General features: G+C 44.5%; 1 protein-coding gene across 1 annotated transcript; it reads left to right on the top strand.

Moving 5' to 3' along the window:
* Nucleotides 1-3,860: 3,860 nt before the first annotated feature.
* Nucleotides 3,861-13,241, top strand: LOC135173612 (histone H2A type 2-C-like). The gene is made up of 3 exons (XM_064140626.1): nucleotides 3,861-3,895; nucleotides 11,805-11,878; nucleotides 13,039-13,241. The coding sequence occupies exons 1-3, from the start codon at nucleotides 3,861-3,863 to the stop codon at nucleotides 13,239-13,241; spliced, it is 312 nt and encodes a 103-aa protein (XP_063996696.1).
* Nucleotides 13,242-15,034: the final 1,793 nt, after the last annotated feature.

Raw genomic sequence — 15,034 nt, 5'->3', positions numbered from 1 at the left:
GCTCTGCTTCTCAAAGGGTTCGCAGACAGCTTAACTGCACCTTGAGATCAATGCAAGAGGGCTGAGCCTCAGTAATGTTTGCAAGTGAGTAAGGCCTGATTCTGTGTCTAGGCCATGCAAGCAGGTCAGGGCAGCAGGGTGCTGCTATATAGATCAGAGAGCTGAGCTTGGACCTCTAAGTCTGAACCTCTGAACGCTCTGAACACATGGTGCACCTTTGCACTCCTCTTTATAGACTCTGAGCCGAGATTCGTGGCTCATTTGGCCATCTAAAGTGACCAATGAGGCTGGCAGTAAGCCCAAACCTTACCTTAATAGGCAGTAGATGTTTGCCTGGACCCTCCCAATAGCGGATTACCTGGGCGGACCCCAGGGGTACACGGACTGGGGTTGTGTGTGTGTTACACAACCTGTTTACTGCCTTGGGTCGAGGCAGAGAAACATGTCCAGGCATGTAGAGGCATAGAGAGGCCTCAGTTTTGGGGCTGCTGCCCCTCCACCACAGTGATTGGCATTGGAATGGGCTGCCCAGGGAGGTGGTGGAGGCACTGTCCCTGGAGGTGTTGAAGCAAAGCCTGGCTGAGGCACTTAGCGCCATGGTCTGGTTGACTGGCTAGGGCTGGGTGCTAGGTTGGACTGGCTGATCTTGGAGGTCTCTTCCAACCTGGTTGATTCTATGATTCTATGATTTGGTTTTGAATTTCTTCCCAAGAAAACCTGAGAGAAGAAGCAAGACAAACCCCAACAGTTTGCCTCCATGTAAGATTAAATGTCAACAAACATTAGAAATTAAAAATAAAAAGAAAGTAAAATAAAATAAAGCAAAAAAAAACCCACCCTGTATTAAACATCTTCTAATGCTTTTGGCTGCCATATCCCAACATGTTCCAGGTAGGTGCTGCTGTTAAAACCTTCAGAATTTAAGGACATGAGCTGAACAAAATCCTACACAAACAAGGCTGTTTGCAACTCCTGATCCAAAGGTCTGTCAAATCTATAGGAAGAAGTTCTCCATCAATATCAGAGTTTTCTGGGCCAGGCTAACAGGATGTTAATTTGAAGCTGTTTACAAGCCTTTGCAAGAGTCAGCAAACACATTGTGGTACCCCAGCCTCCTCTTGGTTGTTACGGTAATGTAAGTCTGTTGGTGAGTTTTGACATCTCTTTGCGCCAGTCTCAAAGCTTCAGAAGTATCCACTGTATGGCTGGCCTGCCATCCTATTGGCCATGGTCCCTTGTAGCTGAGAGAACAGTAGCCACAGAAAAGGCATTGAAAAGGAATCTGAAATATTTGGAAAGGAACTTGTGAAGAACAGCTATTTTTACCCTCTTTCTCTCTCGTAAGTACTTGATGACAGATCAGCTACCAAGCACTTCGGTGGAGAGGAAGAATCTCTTGCTTGAGGACTGTTCAAGACATTACAATATGATAACAACTGCATATCTATATAACAAATGGTAGTTCTTGTCCAAAGAAGGACCTACATTTCCTGGGTGGGTGACATAAACAATTACTCTTCACAGGGTTGGAAGGGACCTGTGTAGATCATCGAGCCCAGTCCCCATCCTTGAAGTACTGTATGCAACCTCCATTAAAAATAAAATAAAATAAATAAAATAAAAACAAACCCAACTCTAACTTAAGCTGTTACAGTCATATTTATCCTTGAACAAGCATTAGCACAGCACTTATTAATCCAGAGACTGAAGATATGAGAAGTTGGGAACACCACAGTGTATTTTGTTTATCTCGTAACTGGTTCTGTGTTGACAGCCTGAGAAACATTTATTTTGGGTTTGTTTTGTTGGTTTTTTTTTACTGTAGTTTGAAATACTGGCCAACTTTATTTGTCATGTGGGCACAGTTTGGGTCAGAAGAGCCATCCAAGCTTGGCTCTTCCATTCTGGGAAAGCTGCAGAAGTAATTGCTCAACCTGGGCTGTGACACTGGTGTCAGTGTCACACAGAGAGTCCCTTAAAGTACCTGTTGTAATTGGTGGCTGAGTGTTTTCTTTTATACCTCTCTATAGGTAAGAAGCAGAATCGTTCTAGCCTCTGAAACACGGCACTGGTTTAAAATACACTGAATCCATGTCTTTACTAGGTATGTTTATAACAATATACCTTAAGTCACAAGTTATTCAGTAAAAGTGAATTCACCCAGAAAGAACTGGATGCATCACTTTTAGGAACATGCCTTTTAACTGAATGGCTGCTGCTGGCTGTACAGGCAGAGACTCCTTTCAAGTTTCTTTTCCTTTAAAACCCAGCTTTAACATGAAGAGACAGTTTGCCTTATTGTGCCCCAAGTGGGACCTGTTTAAAGAGACTGGCCTTTTTTCTTTCCAAACAAACAAATAATTAGGCACCAACATGAACGCCAATTGAAAAACATCACATGCATGGGGCTTACTGAGTGACTATAAGTCTTTTTTGATCTTTCAGCATGGACCTCTGAACTCAGCAAAATAAACAACCCAGATTATGTCCTAATTGCTCCTAGAGAGCAGAGCTGCAACACCTGGGTGTGTGGTTTCCCTTTATAAATTAAAAGGTCAAGCTTGCCCCTCCTCCCTTTAGGAAAACATCCTGTGCCTAGCTGCTTTCAGTGGCCCTAGGCAGCTAATCAGTTTTGTGCCAGTGGGTTAGTTATATGTGGGGTTGTTCGGTTTGAATATATTTCCCCTCTTCCCCTGTATTTGACTCTTTTCCTGATGGTTTCCTTTGAAAACGTTTTTACAGTTTCAGCATTAAAGGGATGATGCTTAACAAGTGGAAGCACTTTCTTATCAAGCCTTGAGCTCTGCAGGGTTATGATGAGGCTTCCGAGTAAACAATGTTATTAGTACAGCATAAATAGCTGTACTAATTTACACAAGGTACTTTTGCCTCCGAAGGTCTTTAAGCAGAAATAGGACCACTGGGGATGAATCACACCAGCTCGATGTAGTGTGAATAAAGTAAGAAAGGAAGAAAAATGTTTTCCTAATTAGAGCACAGCAAAAAGGTAAGATACTGAATTGCACTTAAGCAGAAAGCTGAGTGTGAAAAGAAAACATTCTCTGGGTTACCACCTCGCAGCATTTCCTCTTTAGCAAGCTTGGAATAAGCAACTGAGGGCAGAAGGGAGCTCTGTAAAACATCTGCTTCGTCTCTATTCCCACATTTTCCTTACACTCTCTTTCAAAGTGCATGTTGTTCCTTTCTCTTGGTGGGGCTAAGGTTAGGGTGATTGCACTGGAGAACACAGGGTGTGCTGCCACCATTTGTATGTTTTTTCTTTAAAGAAAGGTGAAACATTTCATCAGACTGCGGTGTCGACAGTTTGCTCTCTCAGTTCACTGTGCAAAACCTGCAGGTCTTTTTGCAGATACCTTGCATTTTAAAACCAAGTATTCTTACTAGCATTTCTCTCTAGGAATCAGGGTGTTTGGGAAAAATAAACAAGCAGGGAGTCCAAGTCTTGGCTTAGAAAATGAGAATATTATGGATATGTGTTTAGCATTCGTATTTAACTCCGCAGAATGCTGTGCCACAGTTGAAGCTCACAATGTTATGTAATATCAGCTGTATTAAATAGGTAGCGACACAATGTGGCTTCTGTTTGATAAAAGACACTTATTCCCTGAAAGAAAATAACCTAAACATGTATTTGGCTTTAGCACTGTTTTTCTAGGGCTGCTAACAGGGCAATGATAGTTACAGGTGACTTTACAGCGGCTGCCAAACAGTTACAGTGGCACGAGTTAGTTTATTTTTCACATGTAAGCCAGATACAAAATGTTGTCTTTTGACTGGATTATTTGCATATGTTTCTGTGGAAACAAATTTTAGTTGTGGTGTGTCATAGGCAAGACACAATGAGCTGGGTGACGGAGCATCTAGGCATGGAAAGGTTAGTTTTGCTCCAGAAGTATTTGTTAAAATTGTTAAGATCTTTGCACTCTGGGTTTTTTTTTCCCCCTGTCCCAAGATAACTTAGCTGGAGTGGGGAAATAATCTTGTTTCTGCAATATTGCAAACAGTTCTGGATCAACAAAGACTTCTCAGGGAACATTGACAGAAAAATGCACTGGAGCTGGGGAGCACAATGGCAGATGAAAAGTGTTTGAATGCCACCAAGGCATTAATAATTTCTCACAATACAAAGATTCATCAGGGGCTTTCAGATTAATAATCTAATTATCATGTCTGTGGTATAATTAACTTTTTCTTTCTTTCCTTTTTCCTTTTTTTTTTTTTTTTCCTTTTTTTAATGCAATATGAAAATGCTTCTCCAGCTATGGAGCTAAGGGGCGAGCCTGTATCTGTATCCGTACACCAGTGTGCCGAGGGACTGCTGTGTCTGAGCTTGTAATAACTCATCTCATTCCTCTTTCTCTGAGCTCTGTGTGCTACAGTGTCTTCCCATCCTTGTTTGCACAAGTTCTTTCTAAAGGCATGTTTCTAACAATGACAACAATTAATGACTCTGTTTCAAGGCTACCCAGTACATCCTGTCATTTTAGAGCCTGTCTTCTATACTGCAGGCTCTGAGAGGCAGTGTGTTTGTTTTCGTGCTTTGTCTTATGCAATGCCAAGCAATTCACTCTGCTCGACAAACAACGCAAGTGGGTGAAATTTTGCTCAGCGTTAGAATTCTGCAAGTCTTAAGACTTTTAACTCCACGTTGGGGGCAAATGAGTGTGTTTTGAATGCTTTGTTACGTGTCAGTGCATACCTGTGCAAAGCAGAAGTCTCTGTCAGGTGTTTGTCTTTCACAGAATTAACCAGGTTGGAAAAGACCTCTGAGATCATCAAGTCCAATGTATCACCTAACCCTTCTAATTAACTAAACCATGGCACTAAGTGCCTCATCCAAACTCCTTTTGCTGGCATAAGCAAATTATTCCTTGGTCACCTAAAGCATTCTACATATTTTATATTGCTTAAGGAGGAAAACCTCTTTGTGTTCATTGTTCCATCTGTATCACATCTTCAGCAGTCAGGGGAGGTCTAAGCTGGATGTTAGGAGGAAGTTCTTCCCAGAGAGAGTGATTGGCATGGGAATGGGCTGCCCAGGGAGGTGGTGGAGCCAGTGTCCCTGGAGGTGTTCAAGAAAAGCCTGGCTGAGGCACTTAGTGCCATGGTCTGGTTGATTGGCCAGGGCTGGGTGCTAGGTTGGACTGGATAACCTTGGAGGTCTCTTCCAAAGTGCTTGATTCAATGGTTCTATGATTCAGACTATCCATTATAACCCAGCATTGCCTGAATCAATGCAGCCCTCTTCTTCCCATTTCTCAGGTCAGCTATTTCAAAGGCCAAAGAGTTTCTTCAGACACTCTCATTGTCCTGCTGGTTTGCGACCTATACAGTTTTAAATTTGGCAATGCTTTGATTATCAAAATGTGTCCTATTGTTCATTTCAGTGTTATGACCTGATGCATAGATATATTAATGAGATTGATAGCCTTAATAAATGCAAAGATAATAGTTCTTTAAGTGCACAGAGATTTTGGTGGTGGTGTTTTTGTTTTGGTTTTGTTTGTTTGGGGTTTGGGATTTTTTTTGTTTTGCTTTGGTTTTTTTTTTTGTTTTTTTTTTCTTTTTTAAAGATGCTAGATGGCACTGCTAGTCCAGGCTTTATTTTGAACAGCTGGATTTCATAAAGCTAATTCTGCAAGTTATGAAAAAGGCATGTAAGGTATTACTTAAACTTGACAGCTAACACATTCTGAGAAATATATACACCATGATGTAGCATACAATAATACTTCCACTGTAAAACTATTCAGGTTTAGGTCGGTGCACTCTAGCTGTACTCAGAACTGTTGAACAAATACTGTTGTGTCTGTGTTTTGTCCTCCGTGTGCTTTCTTCACATGCCACCTCACTTGACAGTTGTTAGAATCATAGAGTCAGTCAGGGTTGGAAGGGACCACAAGGATCGTCCGGTTCCAACCCCCCTCTCATGGGCAGGGACACCCTACCCTAGAGCAGGCTGCACACAGCCTCAGCCAGCCTGGCCTTAAACACCTCCAGGGATGGGTCCTCAAACACCTCCCTGGGCAACCCATTCCAGCCTCTCACCACTCTCATAATCAACAACTTTCTTCTCACATCCAGTCTGAATCTCCCCACCTCCAGTTTTGCTGCATTCCCCCTAGTCCTGTCACTCCCTGATAGCCTAAAAAAGTCCCTCCCCAGCCTTTTTTGTAGAGCTCCTTCAGATCCTGGAAGTCCACAAGAAGGTCACCTTGGAGCCTCCTCTTTTCCAGATGGAGCAGCCCCAACTCTTTCAGTCTGTGCTCACAGCAGAGCTGCTGCAGCCCTCTGAGCATCCTCCTAGTCCTTCTCTGGACATGCTCCAGCATCTCCAAGTCCTTCTTGTAATGGGGACTCCAGAACTGGATGCAGTACTCCAGCTGGGGTCTCAGCAGAGCAGCGTAGAGGGAGAGAATCACCTCCCTGACCCTGCTGGCCACACTTCTCTGTTTGGCCTTCTGGGCTGCAAGTGTACACTGCTTGCTCTTGTTGAGCTTCTTGTCCACTAGCACCCCCAGAGTGTTGAGTTATGTTGTTGAGTTATGATAGCATGGAACTTTCTACATATTTCAGCTTTTTATTTGAAATGCTGTTTGTGGTATTTTAAATGCTTCAAAGTTAAGTAAAATACACTTTTTTTGCTTGTTTTTAAGTGGGATAATTTACCTCATAAACATGATGTCACCCTTACTGAAAGCAATAAAAGTTCTGCAGAATATTAGGACGTCTGTGTAACCACGGTGCTTTCTGTTTTTTTTCATTCACTATTACTTCTATGTAGTCTGCCTTTCTTTTACACGAGTTAGGGATTTGATACCATTTTCAGCCATCAGGTGAGGACTTAATTTTAAAGAAATACATCTCACACCTCAAAACATGAAGGGAAGGAATGGGGTGGGGGGGGAGGGGGGAAAGGCCATCTTTCCAATAAGTGACTCCAGTAACATGCAGAGTCACTCCTGCCGCATAAAGATTTGTGACTTGAAAAAGTTCATACAATGTTATTGACTATTCATTCTCTGTTTAGTTAGTATCAGATTCCCTTCTTTTGTTTATTGTGCAGCAAGCTTACAAAGAAACTGCAAATTCTCAGCCTTTTGAGCAGACAATTGGATATGGTGTCTAAGCATTTGGAGCAACCAAACGGAACCTGCAACATTCTGACCACTGGCTGGGTCACTGGCTGGGGCTTACAGACTCACCTGAGTAACTCGAGAAATCCCTTCAATCTTCCCTTCTGATTTGCCTTTCACAGGCCAGTACTTTTTATTTCTTCTCATCTGTCTGCTATCATGTTAACAAGCAAAGGAAAAATCTCAGCAGTTCATTGACAGCATAATAAAATGGGATTTAGATTTCAGCATCTGAAGAATGGCTTGCTTTTAGGGTTTTAAGCTTTCTTCTTGTACTGGTGCTGCCCCAGTGATCAAAAAGAGAATTCCCCAAATCCCACAATGTATGTCACTGCCCTCGTGAATTGTTCACCCAAGCTGTTCTTGTTCACCCAAGCTGTCCAGTTATAACTGGCAGAGCATACAGTGCAGAATTAACATCAATCAAAATTCTGCATATTTCTTTGTGATTCTGTAATATTAAACAAGGGGGGAGGGGTGGTGGTGTTGGATCTGGATGATCCGTGAGGTCCTTTCCCAATCTTGACAATCCTGTGAATGTTCTGTGAGGCTTTTCTCAGGTAATAGTTTCCATCCAAATGAAGCTGAAGATGTGATGCCTAATTCAACACAGTTGAATAGAGAATTGCCTAAATTCATTCCAGGCACAAATTAAGTCAACTGATGAGGTGAGTTTGGTGTTGTGTGTCTGCAAAGGAAAACTCATACTTCCTCTTGGAAACCCAATGCAAATGTAACCTAAGATTATTGCTTTGAAAATCTGTACTAGGTGATGATGCTCTCAGGTGAATATTGTGCTAAATACTTCATAGCCGTTGAGAGATATGGCTTGACAATGTTGTGTTTAGTTCCTAGATGAAAATAAACACTGCTTTGTGAAAAGCAGGCAGGGGTGAGCACTGGGAGAAGGTTATTTATTCTTGATAATGGCATCCTGGCCTCTATCAGGAACAGTGTGGCCAGTAGGACAAGGGAGGTTATTCTTCCCTTGTACTCAATGCTGGTTACGCCACACCTTGAGTCCTGTGTCCAGTTCTGGCCTTCTCAATTCAACAGAGATGTTGAGGTTCTGGAATGTGTCCAGAGAAGGGCAACGAAGCTGGGGAGGGGCCTGGAGCACAGCCCTGTGAGGAGAGGCTGAGGGAGCTGGGGGTGTGCAGCCTGCAGAAGAAGAGGCTCAGGGCAGACCTCGTTGCTGTCTGCAGCTCCTTGAAGGGAGGTTGTAGCCAGGTGGGGTTGGGCTCTTCTGCCAGGCACCCAGCAGCAGAACAAGGGGACACAGTCTCAAGTTGTTCCAGGGAAAGTCTAGGCTGGATGTTAGGAGGAAGTTGTTGTCAGAGAGAGTGATTGGCATTGGAATGGGCTGCCCAGGAAGGTGGTGGAGTTGGTGCCCCTGGAGATGTTGAAGCAAAGCTTGGATGAGGCACTTAGTGCCATGGTCTGGTTGATTGGCTAGGGCTAGGTGCTAGGTTGGAGTGGATGATGTTGGAGATCTCTTCCAACCTGGTTGATTTTATGATTCTATAAACTACAGTACAATGCAATGCTGAAATGTTCACAAGTCAATATACTCTCCTTTTCATTTTCATAAGGCTGCATCATTGCTTTCAAATTATGATTCTATATATATTTAAGTTCATTCTAGTATATTTTATCTAAATAAAAGAGTAAGGGGAGTGGTATTGATCTGAATACCTGATGCACTACCTGTGAAGCTGCAGGTTTTGCTCAGAGCTGTACTTCACCAAGCATGCTGGCAACAAACACAATGATATATAACAGTTGTGTGTATTAGTTTGTCAGCTGTTCCTCATTCTGAATAATTTAGATGCTGTGAACTGGAGAGGTGTGCATTATTTATCAATAATGTATATGTGGATTAGTTTCATATTAGAGAATGCTGAGTAAATAAAACCACTGTAACGTGCACCATCTATTATTAATCAGTGCAACAGAATAACTCTTGAAATAGCTCAGTATGCAGTGGCAATTTTAAAGGCCTGTGATCCACCCTGTGTTAAGCTGTTGAAATCCTTACATTGTTCTGGTGTTACAGCTAAACATACCCTAATATAGGATTTCATGTGATTTTTTTTTTTTTCTTCATAATTATTGCTTTTGCCTGTTCCCATTCTAATCCATGTCAGCAAGGCAGAATTATAAACTATGGCCTACATTCTTCAGAAATTCCCATAATATATTAAGGGAATAATAGGATCACAGAATCAACCAGGTTGGAAGAGACCTTCAAGATCATCCAGTCCAACCTAGCACCCAGCCCTATCCAGCCAACCAGACCATGGCACTAAGTGCCTCAGCCAGGCTTTGCTTCAACACCTCCAGGGAAGGTGCCTCCACCACCTCCCTGGGCAGCCCATTCCAATGTCAATCACTCTCTCTGCCAGCAACTTCCTCCTAACATCCAGCCTAGACCTCCCTCGGCACAACTTGAGACTGTGTCCCCTTGTTCTGTTGCTGGCTGCCTGGCAGAAGAGACCAACCCCACCTGGCTACAGCCTCCCTTCAGGTAGTTGTAGACAGCAATGAGGTCTGCCCTGAGCCTCCTCTGCTGCAGGCTGCACACCCCCAGCTCCCTCAGCCTCTCCTCACAGGGTTTGTGCTCCAGGCCCCTCACCAGCCTTGCTGCTCTTCTCCAGACACATTCCAGTATCTCAACACCTCTCTTGAACTGAGCAACTCCAAACTGGACACAGCACTCAAGGTGTGGCCTGAGCAGTGCTGAGTATAGGGGCAGAATAACCTCCCTTGTCCTGTTGTTTCTGATCCAGACCACGATGCCATTGGCTTCCTTGGCCACCTGGGCACATTGCTGGCTCATCTTCAGCTTACTGTCAACTAGCACCCTCATGTCCTTCCCTGCCTGGCTGCCCCCCAGCCACTCAGTCTCCAGCCTGTAGCACTGCTTGGGGTTGTTGGGTACTTGCTGAGAACTTCAGTGGCTCACCATATTGTGTCTAGTCAGGAAGGTTTCAGTACGAGGGCTGGCAGAGGCTGAGCACATCTTAAGAGAAGTGCATTCTTCTTATCAAATCAGTGCCTGGAACATAGTTCAGTATTATTATCAACTCCATGCAGAGAAAAACTTCAAGATGGAATTCAAACCAGCTGATTAGAATCACTTGAGCTAATCTGGGTGAAGTGCAGTGAGCAAAGGCAGGCTATGCTCTGCTCTTGAATGTTTTATACACTTCACACAGGATTTCAGAGAGGTATCCCAGTTTGGACACCACGTGGGAGGCACACTGAAGCCTGGTCATCTCCTGAGAGGTGGAAATGTGGACTTTTGCTGAGAGGTGGGTTTCCTGCAGAAGAGAAGAGCTGTGTTTGCTGACTTCTGGAGCCTGTTCAGGACACTGCAGTTTTGCATGCCATGCTGCAAATGTCCTTACCTTCTTACTATTTCTTTTATCTCTGTGCTTCCCCATTCTGTATATATGTGATCTGATCTTTTGTGATGAGGAAGGCTTTTCTTGAAGACATTGTCTGCATGAAAGGAATTGCTGCTGCTTTTTTTGCAGATCCTCCTGGAGCTGGAGTTCATGGAATCACAGGATGTTAGGGGTTAGAAGAGGCCTCCATAGATCATTAAGTCCAACAACCCTGCTAGAGCAGGACCACAGAATCTAGTGCAGGTCACACAGGGACACATCCAGACAAGGCTTGAAAGCAGGAGACTCCACAGCCTCTCTGAGCAGCCTGTTCCAGTGCTCTGGGACCCTTACAGTATGAAGTTCTTCCTCATGCTGGGGTGGAACTTCCTGTGCTGCAGTTTGTACTCATTGGCCCTTCTCCTATCACAGGGCATAACTGAGAAGAGATTGGCCCCTGCCTCTTGACCCCCAGCCCTCAGATATTTGTAAACATTGATTACATCCCCTCTAAGTCTTCTCTTCATCAGACCAAACAGCCCCAGATCTCTAAGCCTCTTCTCATCAGGTATTCTTTCAGCCTCTTCATCATCTTTGTAGCCCTGGAGCTCTTTGCAGTAGATCCCTGTCCCTCTTGAACTGGGGAGCCCTAAACTGGATGCAACATTCCAGGTGAGGTCTCAGCAGGGCAGAGTAGAGGGGCAGGATAACCTCCTTTACTCTGCTGGCCACAATCCTCATAATGCACCCCAGGACCCCACTGGCCTTCTTGGTCACAAGGGCACACTGCTGCCTCATGGAGAACTTGTTCACCATCACTCCCAGGTCCCTCTCCACAGGGCTGCTCTCCAGCAGACCACCTCCCAGTCTGTACTGGTGCAGTTTATTGTTCTATACCAGGTGCAGGACTCTGCACTTACCCTTGTTGAACCTTATCAGGTTGCACTCTGCCCATTTCTGTCTGTCCAAGTCTTGCTGAATGGCCTCATAGCTTTCAGTAGATGTGTTCATAGAATGAGTGTTTGACATGAGAAACAGGAAGAGTGACCCCAAAAGCAGAGCTTTTCTTACCTACTCTGGGTATCAATGTCTGAGGTACTCACTCTGTAGAATATAGATCTAATGGAATCCATACAATTCTGAGCAAATCTTGAAAGAGGGTGAATTGAGTCACAAATCTCATTAACCACAGTTGCTCTCCCTTGGCCACAGGAAAGATTCTTGCTGATAGTGTCAGAATGGGTTAACTACACTGCAGATTCCGCCTCCTGCAGTTTGATGGGAGGGTCTTAGCACCAGAGCGTTGGGTTTATATCTGGTCCTGGTTAAGAAGTAAGTTAAATAGGGAGCAGCATGACACTTAAGAAGTTGCTTAGTCTATGTCTAATCTGGAAATAGATATTCCCAATAATGGAGGAACTGCAACGTTTAGGAAGTTGTTGAGAAAGTTTCTTTGGACTATTTTTTGGAATTAAGTGCTTAAATGGCTCTTAAACTAGAATTGGTCACCTAAAGCTTATTTAAGAAATAGACAACCAAACCATTAACCCCTAAGCCACTATGTAGCTATCATATTAATTCAAAGATTTAAGTCTAATGGCAAAAGCCTGATCTGCCTGCACTGGAGACAGACTTCTGCTGTTACCTTCCACAGAAGCAAAATTTGCTTTCATTGTGCTCACTGACAGTAAATCTGAGGTTTCAACAAGCCCTTCCTGACACTAGAGTACTTTAAAAAAAAAACAAACTGTTTCATTTTTAACCAAGTTAATTAGTTTTCAAGTGAGTAGGATGCTTTTATACCCTCTTAATATTCTCTTTGCAGTGTGTTAGTTGCCTGGGGTTGAAGTGTTTTTGATTAACTATATGTGATAATGAAAACCATGAGAACAACCTTATGCAGAAGTTCTCTCTTTCTGATGTGACATTTAAAACAGCGGAAGTCTTAGCAGTATTTAACACACAGCTTTTTCTCTCTACCTCCTCCTTCCCCAACACCCTGCAAGCTAGTGCTCAAGCTAATTATGAAAGCATTAGAAGTGGTGGTATACCCACGATTTAGTCTCTGTAAGGTGTATCCAAGCACAGACTTTGGCTTGGTTTTGTTTGTTTATTCATTTTTCTCTAGGAAGAATAACAGAGTTCACCAGGTTGGAAGAGACCTCTAGGATCATTGAGTCCAACCTATCACCTAACCTCTCTAATTAACTAAACCATGGCACTGAGTGCCTCATCCAGGCTTTTCTTCAACACCTCCAGCAACAGCAACTCCACCACCTCCCTGGGCAGCCCATTCCAATGCCAATCACTCTCTCTGCCAACAACTTCCTCCTAACATCCAACCTAGACTGCCCCCACTACAATTTGAGACTGTGTCCTCTTGTTCTGTCCCTGGATGCCTGGCAGAAGAGACCAACCCCACCTGTCTACAACCTTCCTTCAGGTAGTTGTAAAGAGCAATAAATTCTCCCCTGAGCCTTCTTTTCTCTAAGCGGAAGATCTTGGTGCCGGCAGGCAACATGATGGCAAGAAGACTCACATCACCCCCTGCCGCTTGCAGCTGGCCATGCGCAATGATGAGGAGTTCAACAAGCTGCTGGGCAAGGTGACAGCCATGCAGGGTGAAGTGCTGCCCAACATCCAGGCTGCACTGCTGCCCAGGAAGACCGAGAGCTGTAAGGCTAAAAGTAAATAAGCTCAGTGAGCAAAAGCTTTTCAAGAAGGGACAGCACAGATAAGGACACAAAACTATGAAGTCCTACAGTGTTACCATAGAATCATAGAATCAACCAGGTTGCAAGAGACCTCCAAGATCATCCAGTCCAACCTATCCCCCAGTCCTAGCCAATCAACCAGACCATGGCACTTAGTGCCTCAGCCAGGCTTTTCTTGAACACCTCCAGGGACAGTGCCTCCACCCCCTCCCTGGGCAGCCCATTCCAATGCCAATCACTCTCTCTGTGAAGGACTTCTTCCTTACGTCCATCCTGTATCTGCCCGAGCACAACTTGAGACTGTGTCCCCTTGTTCTATTGCTGGTTGCCTGGGAGAAGAGACCAACCTCCACCTGGCTACAGCCTCCTTCAGGTAGTTGCAGACAGCAATGAGGTCACCCCTGAGCCTCCTCTTCTCCAGGCTAAACAGCCCCAGCTCCCTCAGCCTCCCCTCATACGGTTTGTGTTCCAGGCCTCTCACCATGTGTGAGATTGAGCTGAGCACATGTATGCTTGAGGCTTCTTGATGAAGCAAGTGGGATACCCTGCTCCACTTGCACAGCTTTTTCAGATAAGCGCTGTTGACAGCTGGATCCTCAACAGCTGGATCCTTCCACACCCTGAAATCTGTGAAACGGATTATGAGTAGTCTGTTGGGACTAAATAAAATGGCTAAATAATAGGGAGTGAGAAAGCAGTCCTGACAATCTGCTCTGCGTTCGATATTATAGGCCTCGCTTTTCATGCTAATTCCCCTTGAAAAATCCTTTCAGATATGAATCTCAAGGGAAAATACACATAGCAGGGTATAGTCCCTGGTAAAGACCCAGAAGTATCTGGTTCTTCTCCCAATGAAATGGGCAGTTCTGCAATTTCCTTTAACCAAGGAAAGACCAAAATCCTTGAAAGAAGGACATGACCTTAAAGGCAGGCATATTTTGCTGTCTTACATGGATTTAAATGTGTATTAAACAGATTAATTACACTGGCATTCAAGTTCACATTTACAAATATTGTAAGGCTATTAAGTCTGTGCCAGACTGAGAAAATCAGTCACCTTCTGCATGTCACTAGTGGGAGTGTGCAGGTCTAGGAGTTACCTGCCCCCCTCCCACGGCTAGGAATTCACCAGACTAACTCATCTGGCTGGAAGTTGAGGAATGAAGCTGTATTTATAGCATGGCACAATTTATGAGTCAACCTCATCAAATCCAGCAAGGCCAAATGTAAGGTCCTGCACCTGGGTCGGCACAATCCCAAGCAAAACTTCAAGCTGGGTGACGAATGGCTGAGAGCAGCCCTGAGGAAAAAGACCTGAGGGTCTGGGGTGATGAAAAGCTCAACATGAGCCTGCAGTGTGAGTGCAGCCCAGACAGCAACCCTGTGCTGGGCTGCAGCAAGAGCAGTGTGGGCAGCAGGGCAAGGGGGGGGATTCTGCCCCTTGGTTCTGCTCTCCTCACACCCCACCTGGAGTCATGTGTGCAGTTCTGGAGCCTCCCAAAAAAGGAGCACACGGAACTGTTTGAGCCAGTCCAAAAGAGGCTAAAAAGATGCTTAGAGGGCTGCAGCAGCTCTGCCATGACAACAGGCTGGGAGAGTTGGGGCTCAATTCAAGAGAGATGTTGAGATACTGGAAGGTGTCCAGAGAAGGGTAACAAAGCTGGTGAGGGGCCTGGAACACAAACCCTGTGAGGAGAGGCTGAGGGAGCTGGGGCCTGGAGAAGAGGAGGCTCAGGGCAGAGCCCATTACTGTCTACAACTATCTGAAGGGAGG

Source organism: Pogoniulus pusillus, chromosome Z, assembly GCF_015220805.1.
Source record: "Pogoniulus pusillus isolate bPogPus1 chromosome Z, bPogPus1.pri, whole genome shotgun sequence".
In the NCBI taxonomy this organism is placed as follows: Eukaryota; Metazoa; Chordata; class Aves; order Piciformes; family Lybiidae; genus Pogoniulus; species Pogoniulus pusillus.
This window is presented reverse-complemented; position numbering and strand designations above follow the sequence as displayed.

Coding starts and splice junctions, on each gene's coding strand:
- LOC135173612 (XM_064140626.1), top strand. CDS start 3,861: ATGAGCTGGGTGACGGAGCATCTAGGCATGGAAAG. Junction 3,896..11,804: donor GAGCATCTAGGCATGGAAAG/GTTAGTTTTGCT, acceptor ACTACACTGCAG/ATTCCGCCTCCTGCAGTTTG. Junction 11,879..13,038: donor TATCTGGTCCTGGTTAAGAA/GTAAGTTAAATA, acceptor CTTTTCTCTAAG/CGGAAGATCTTGGTGCCGGC.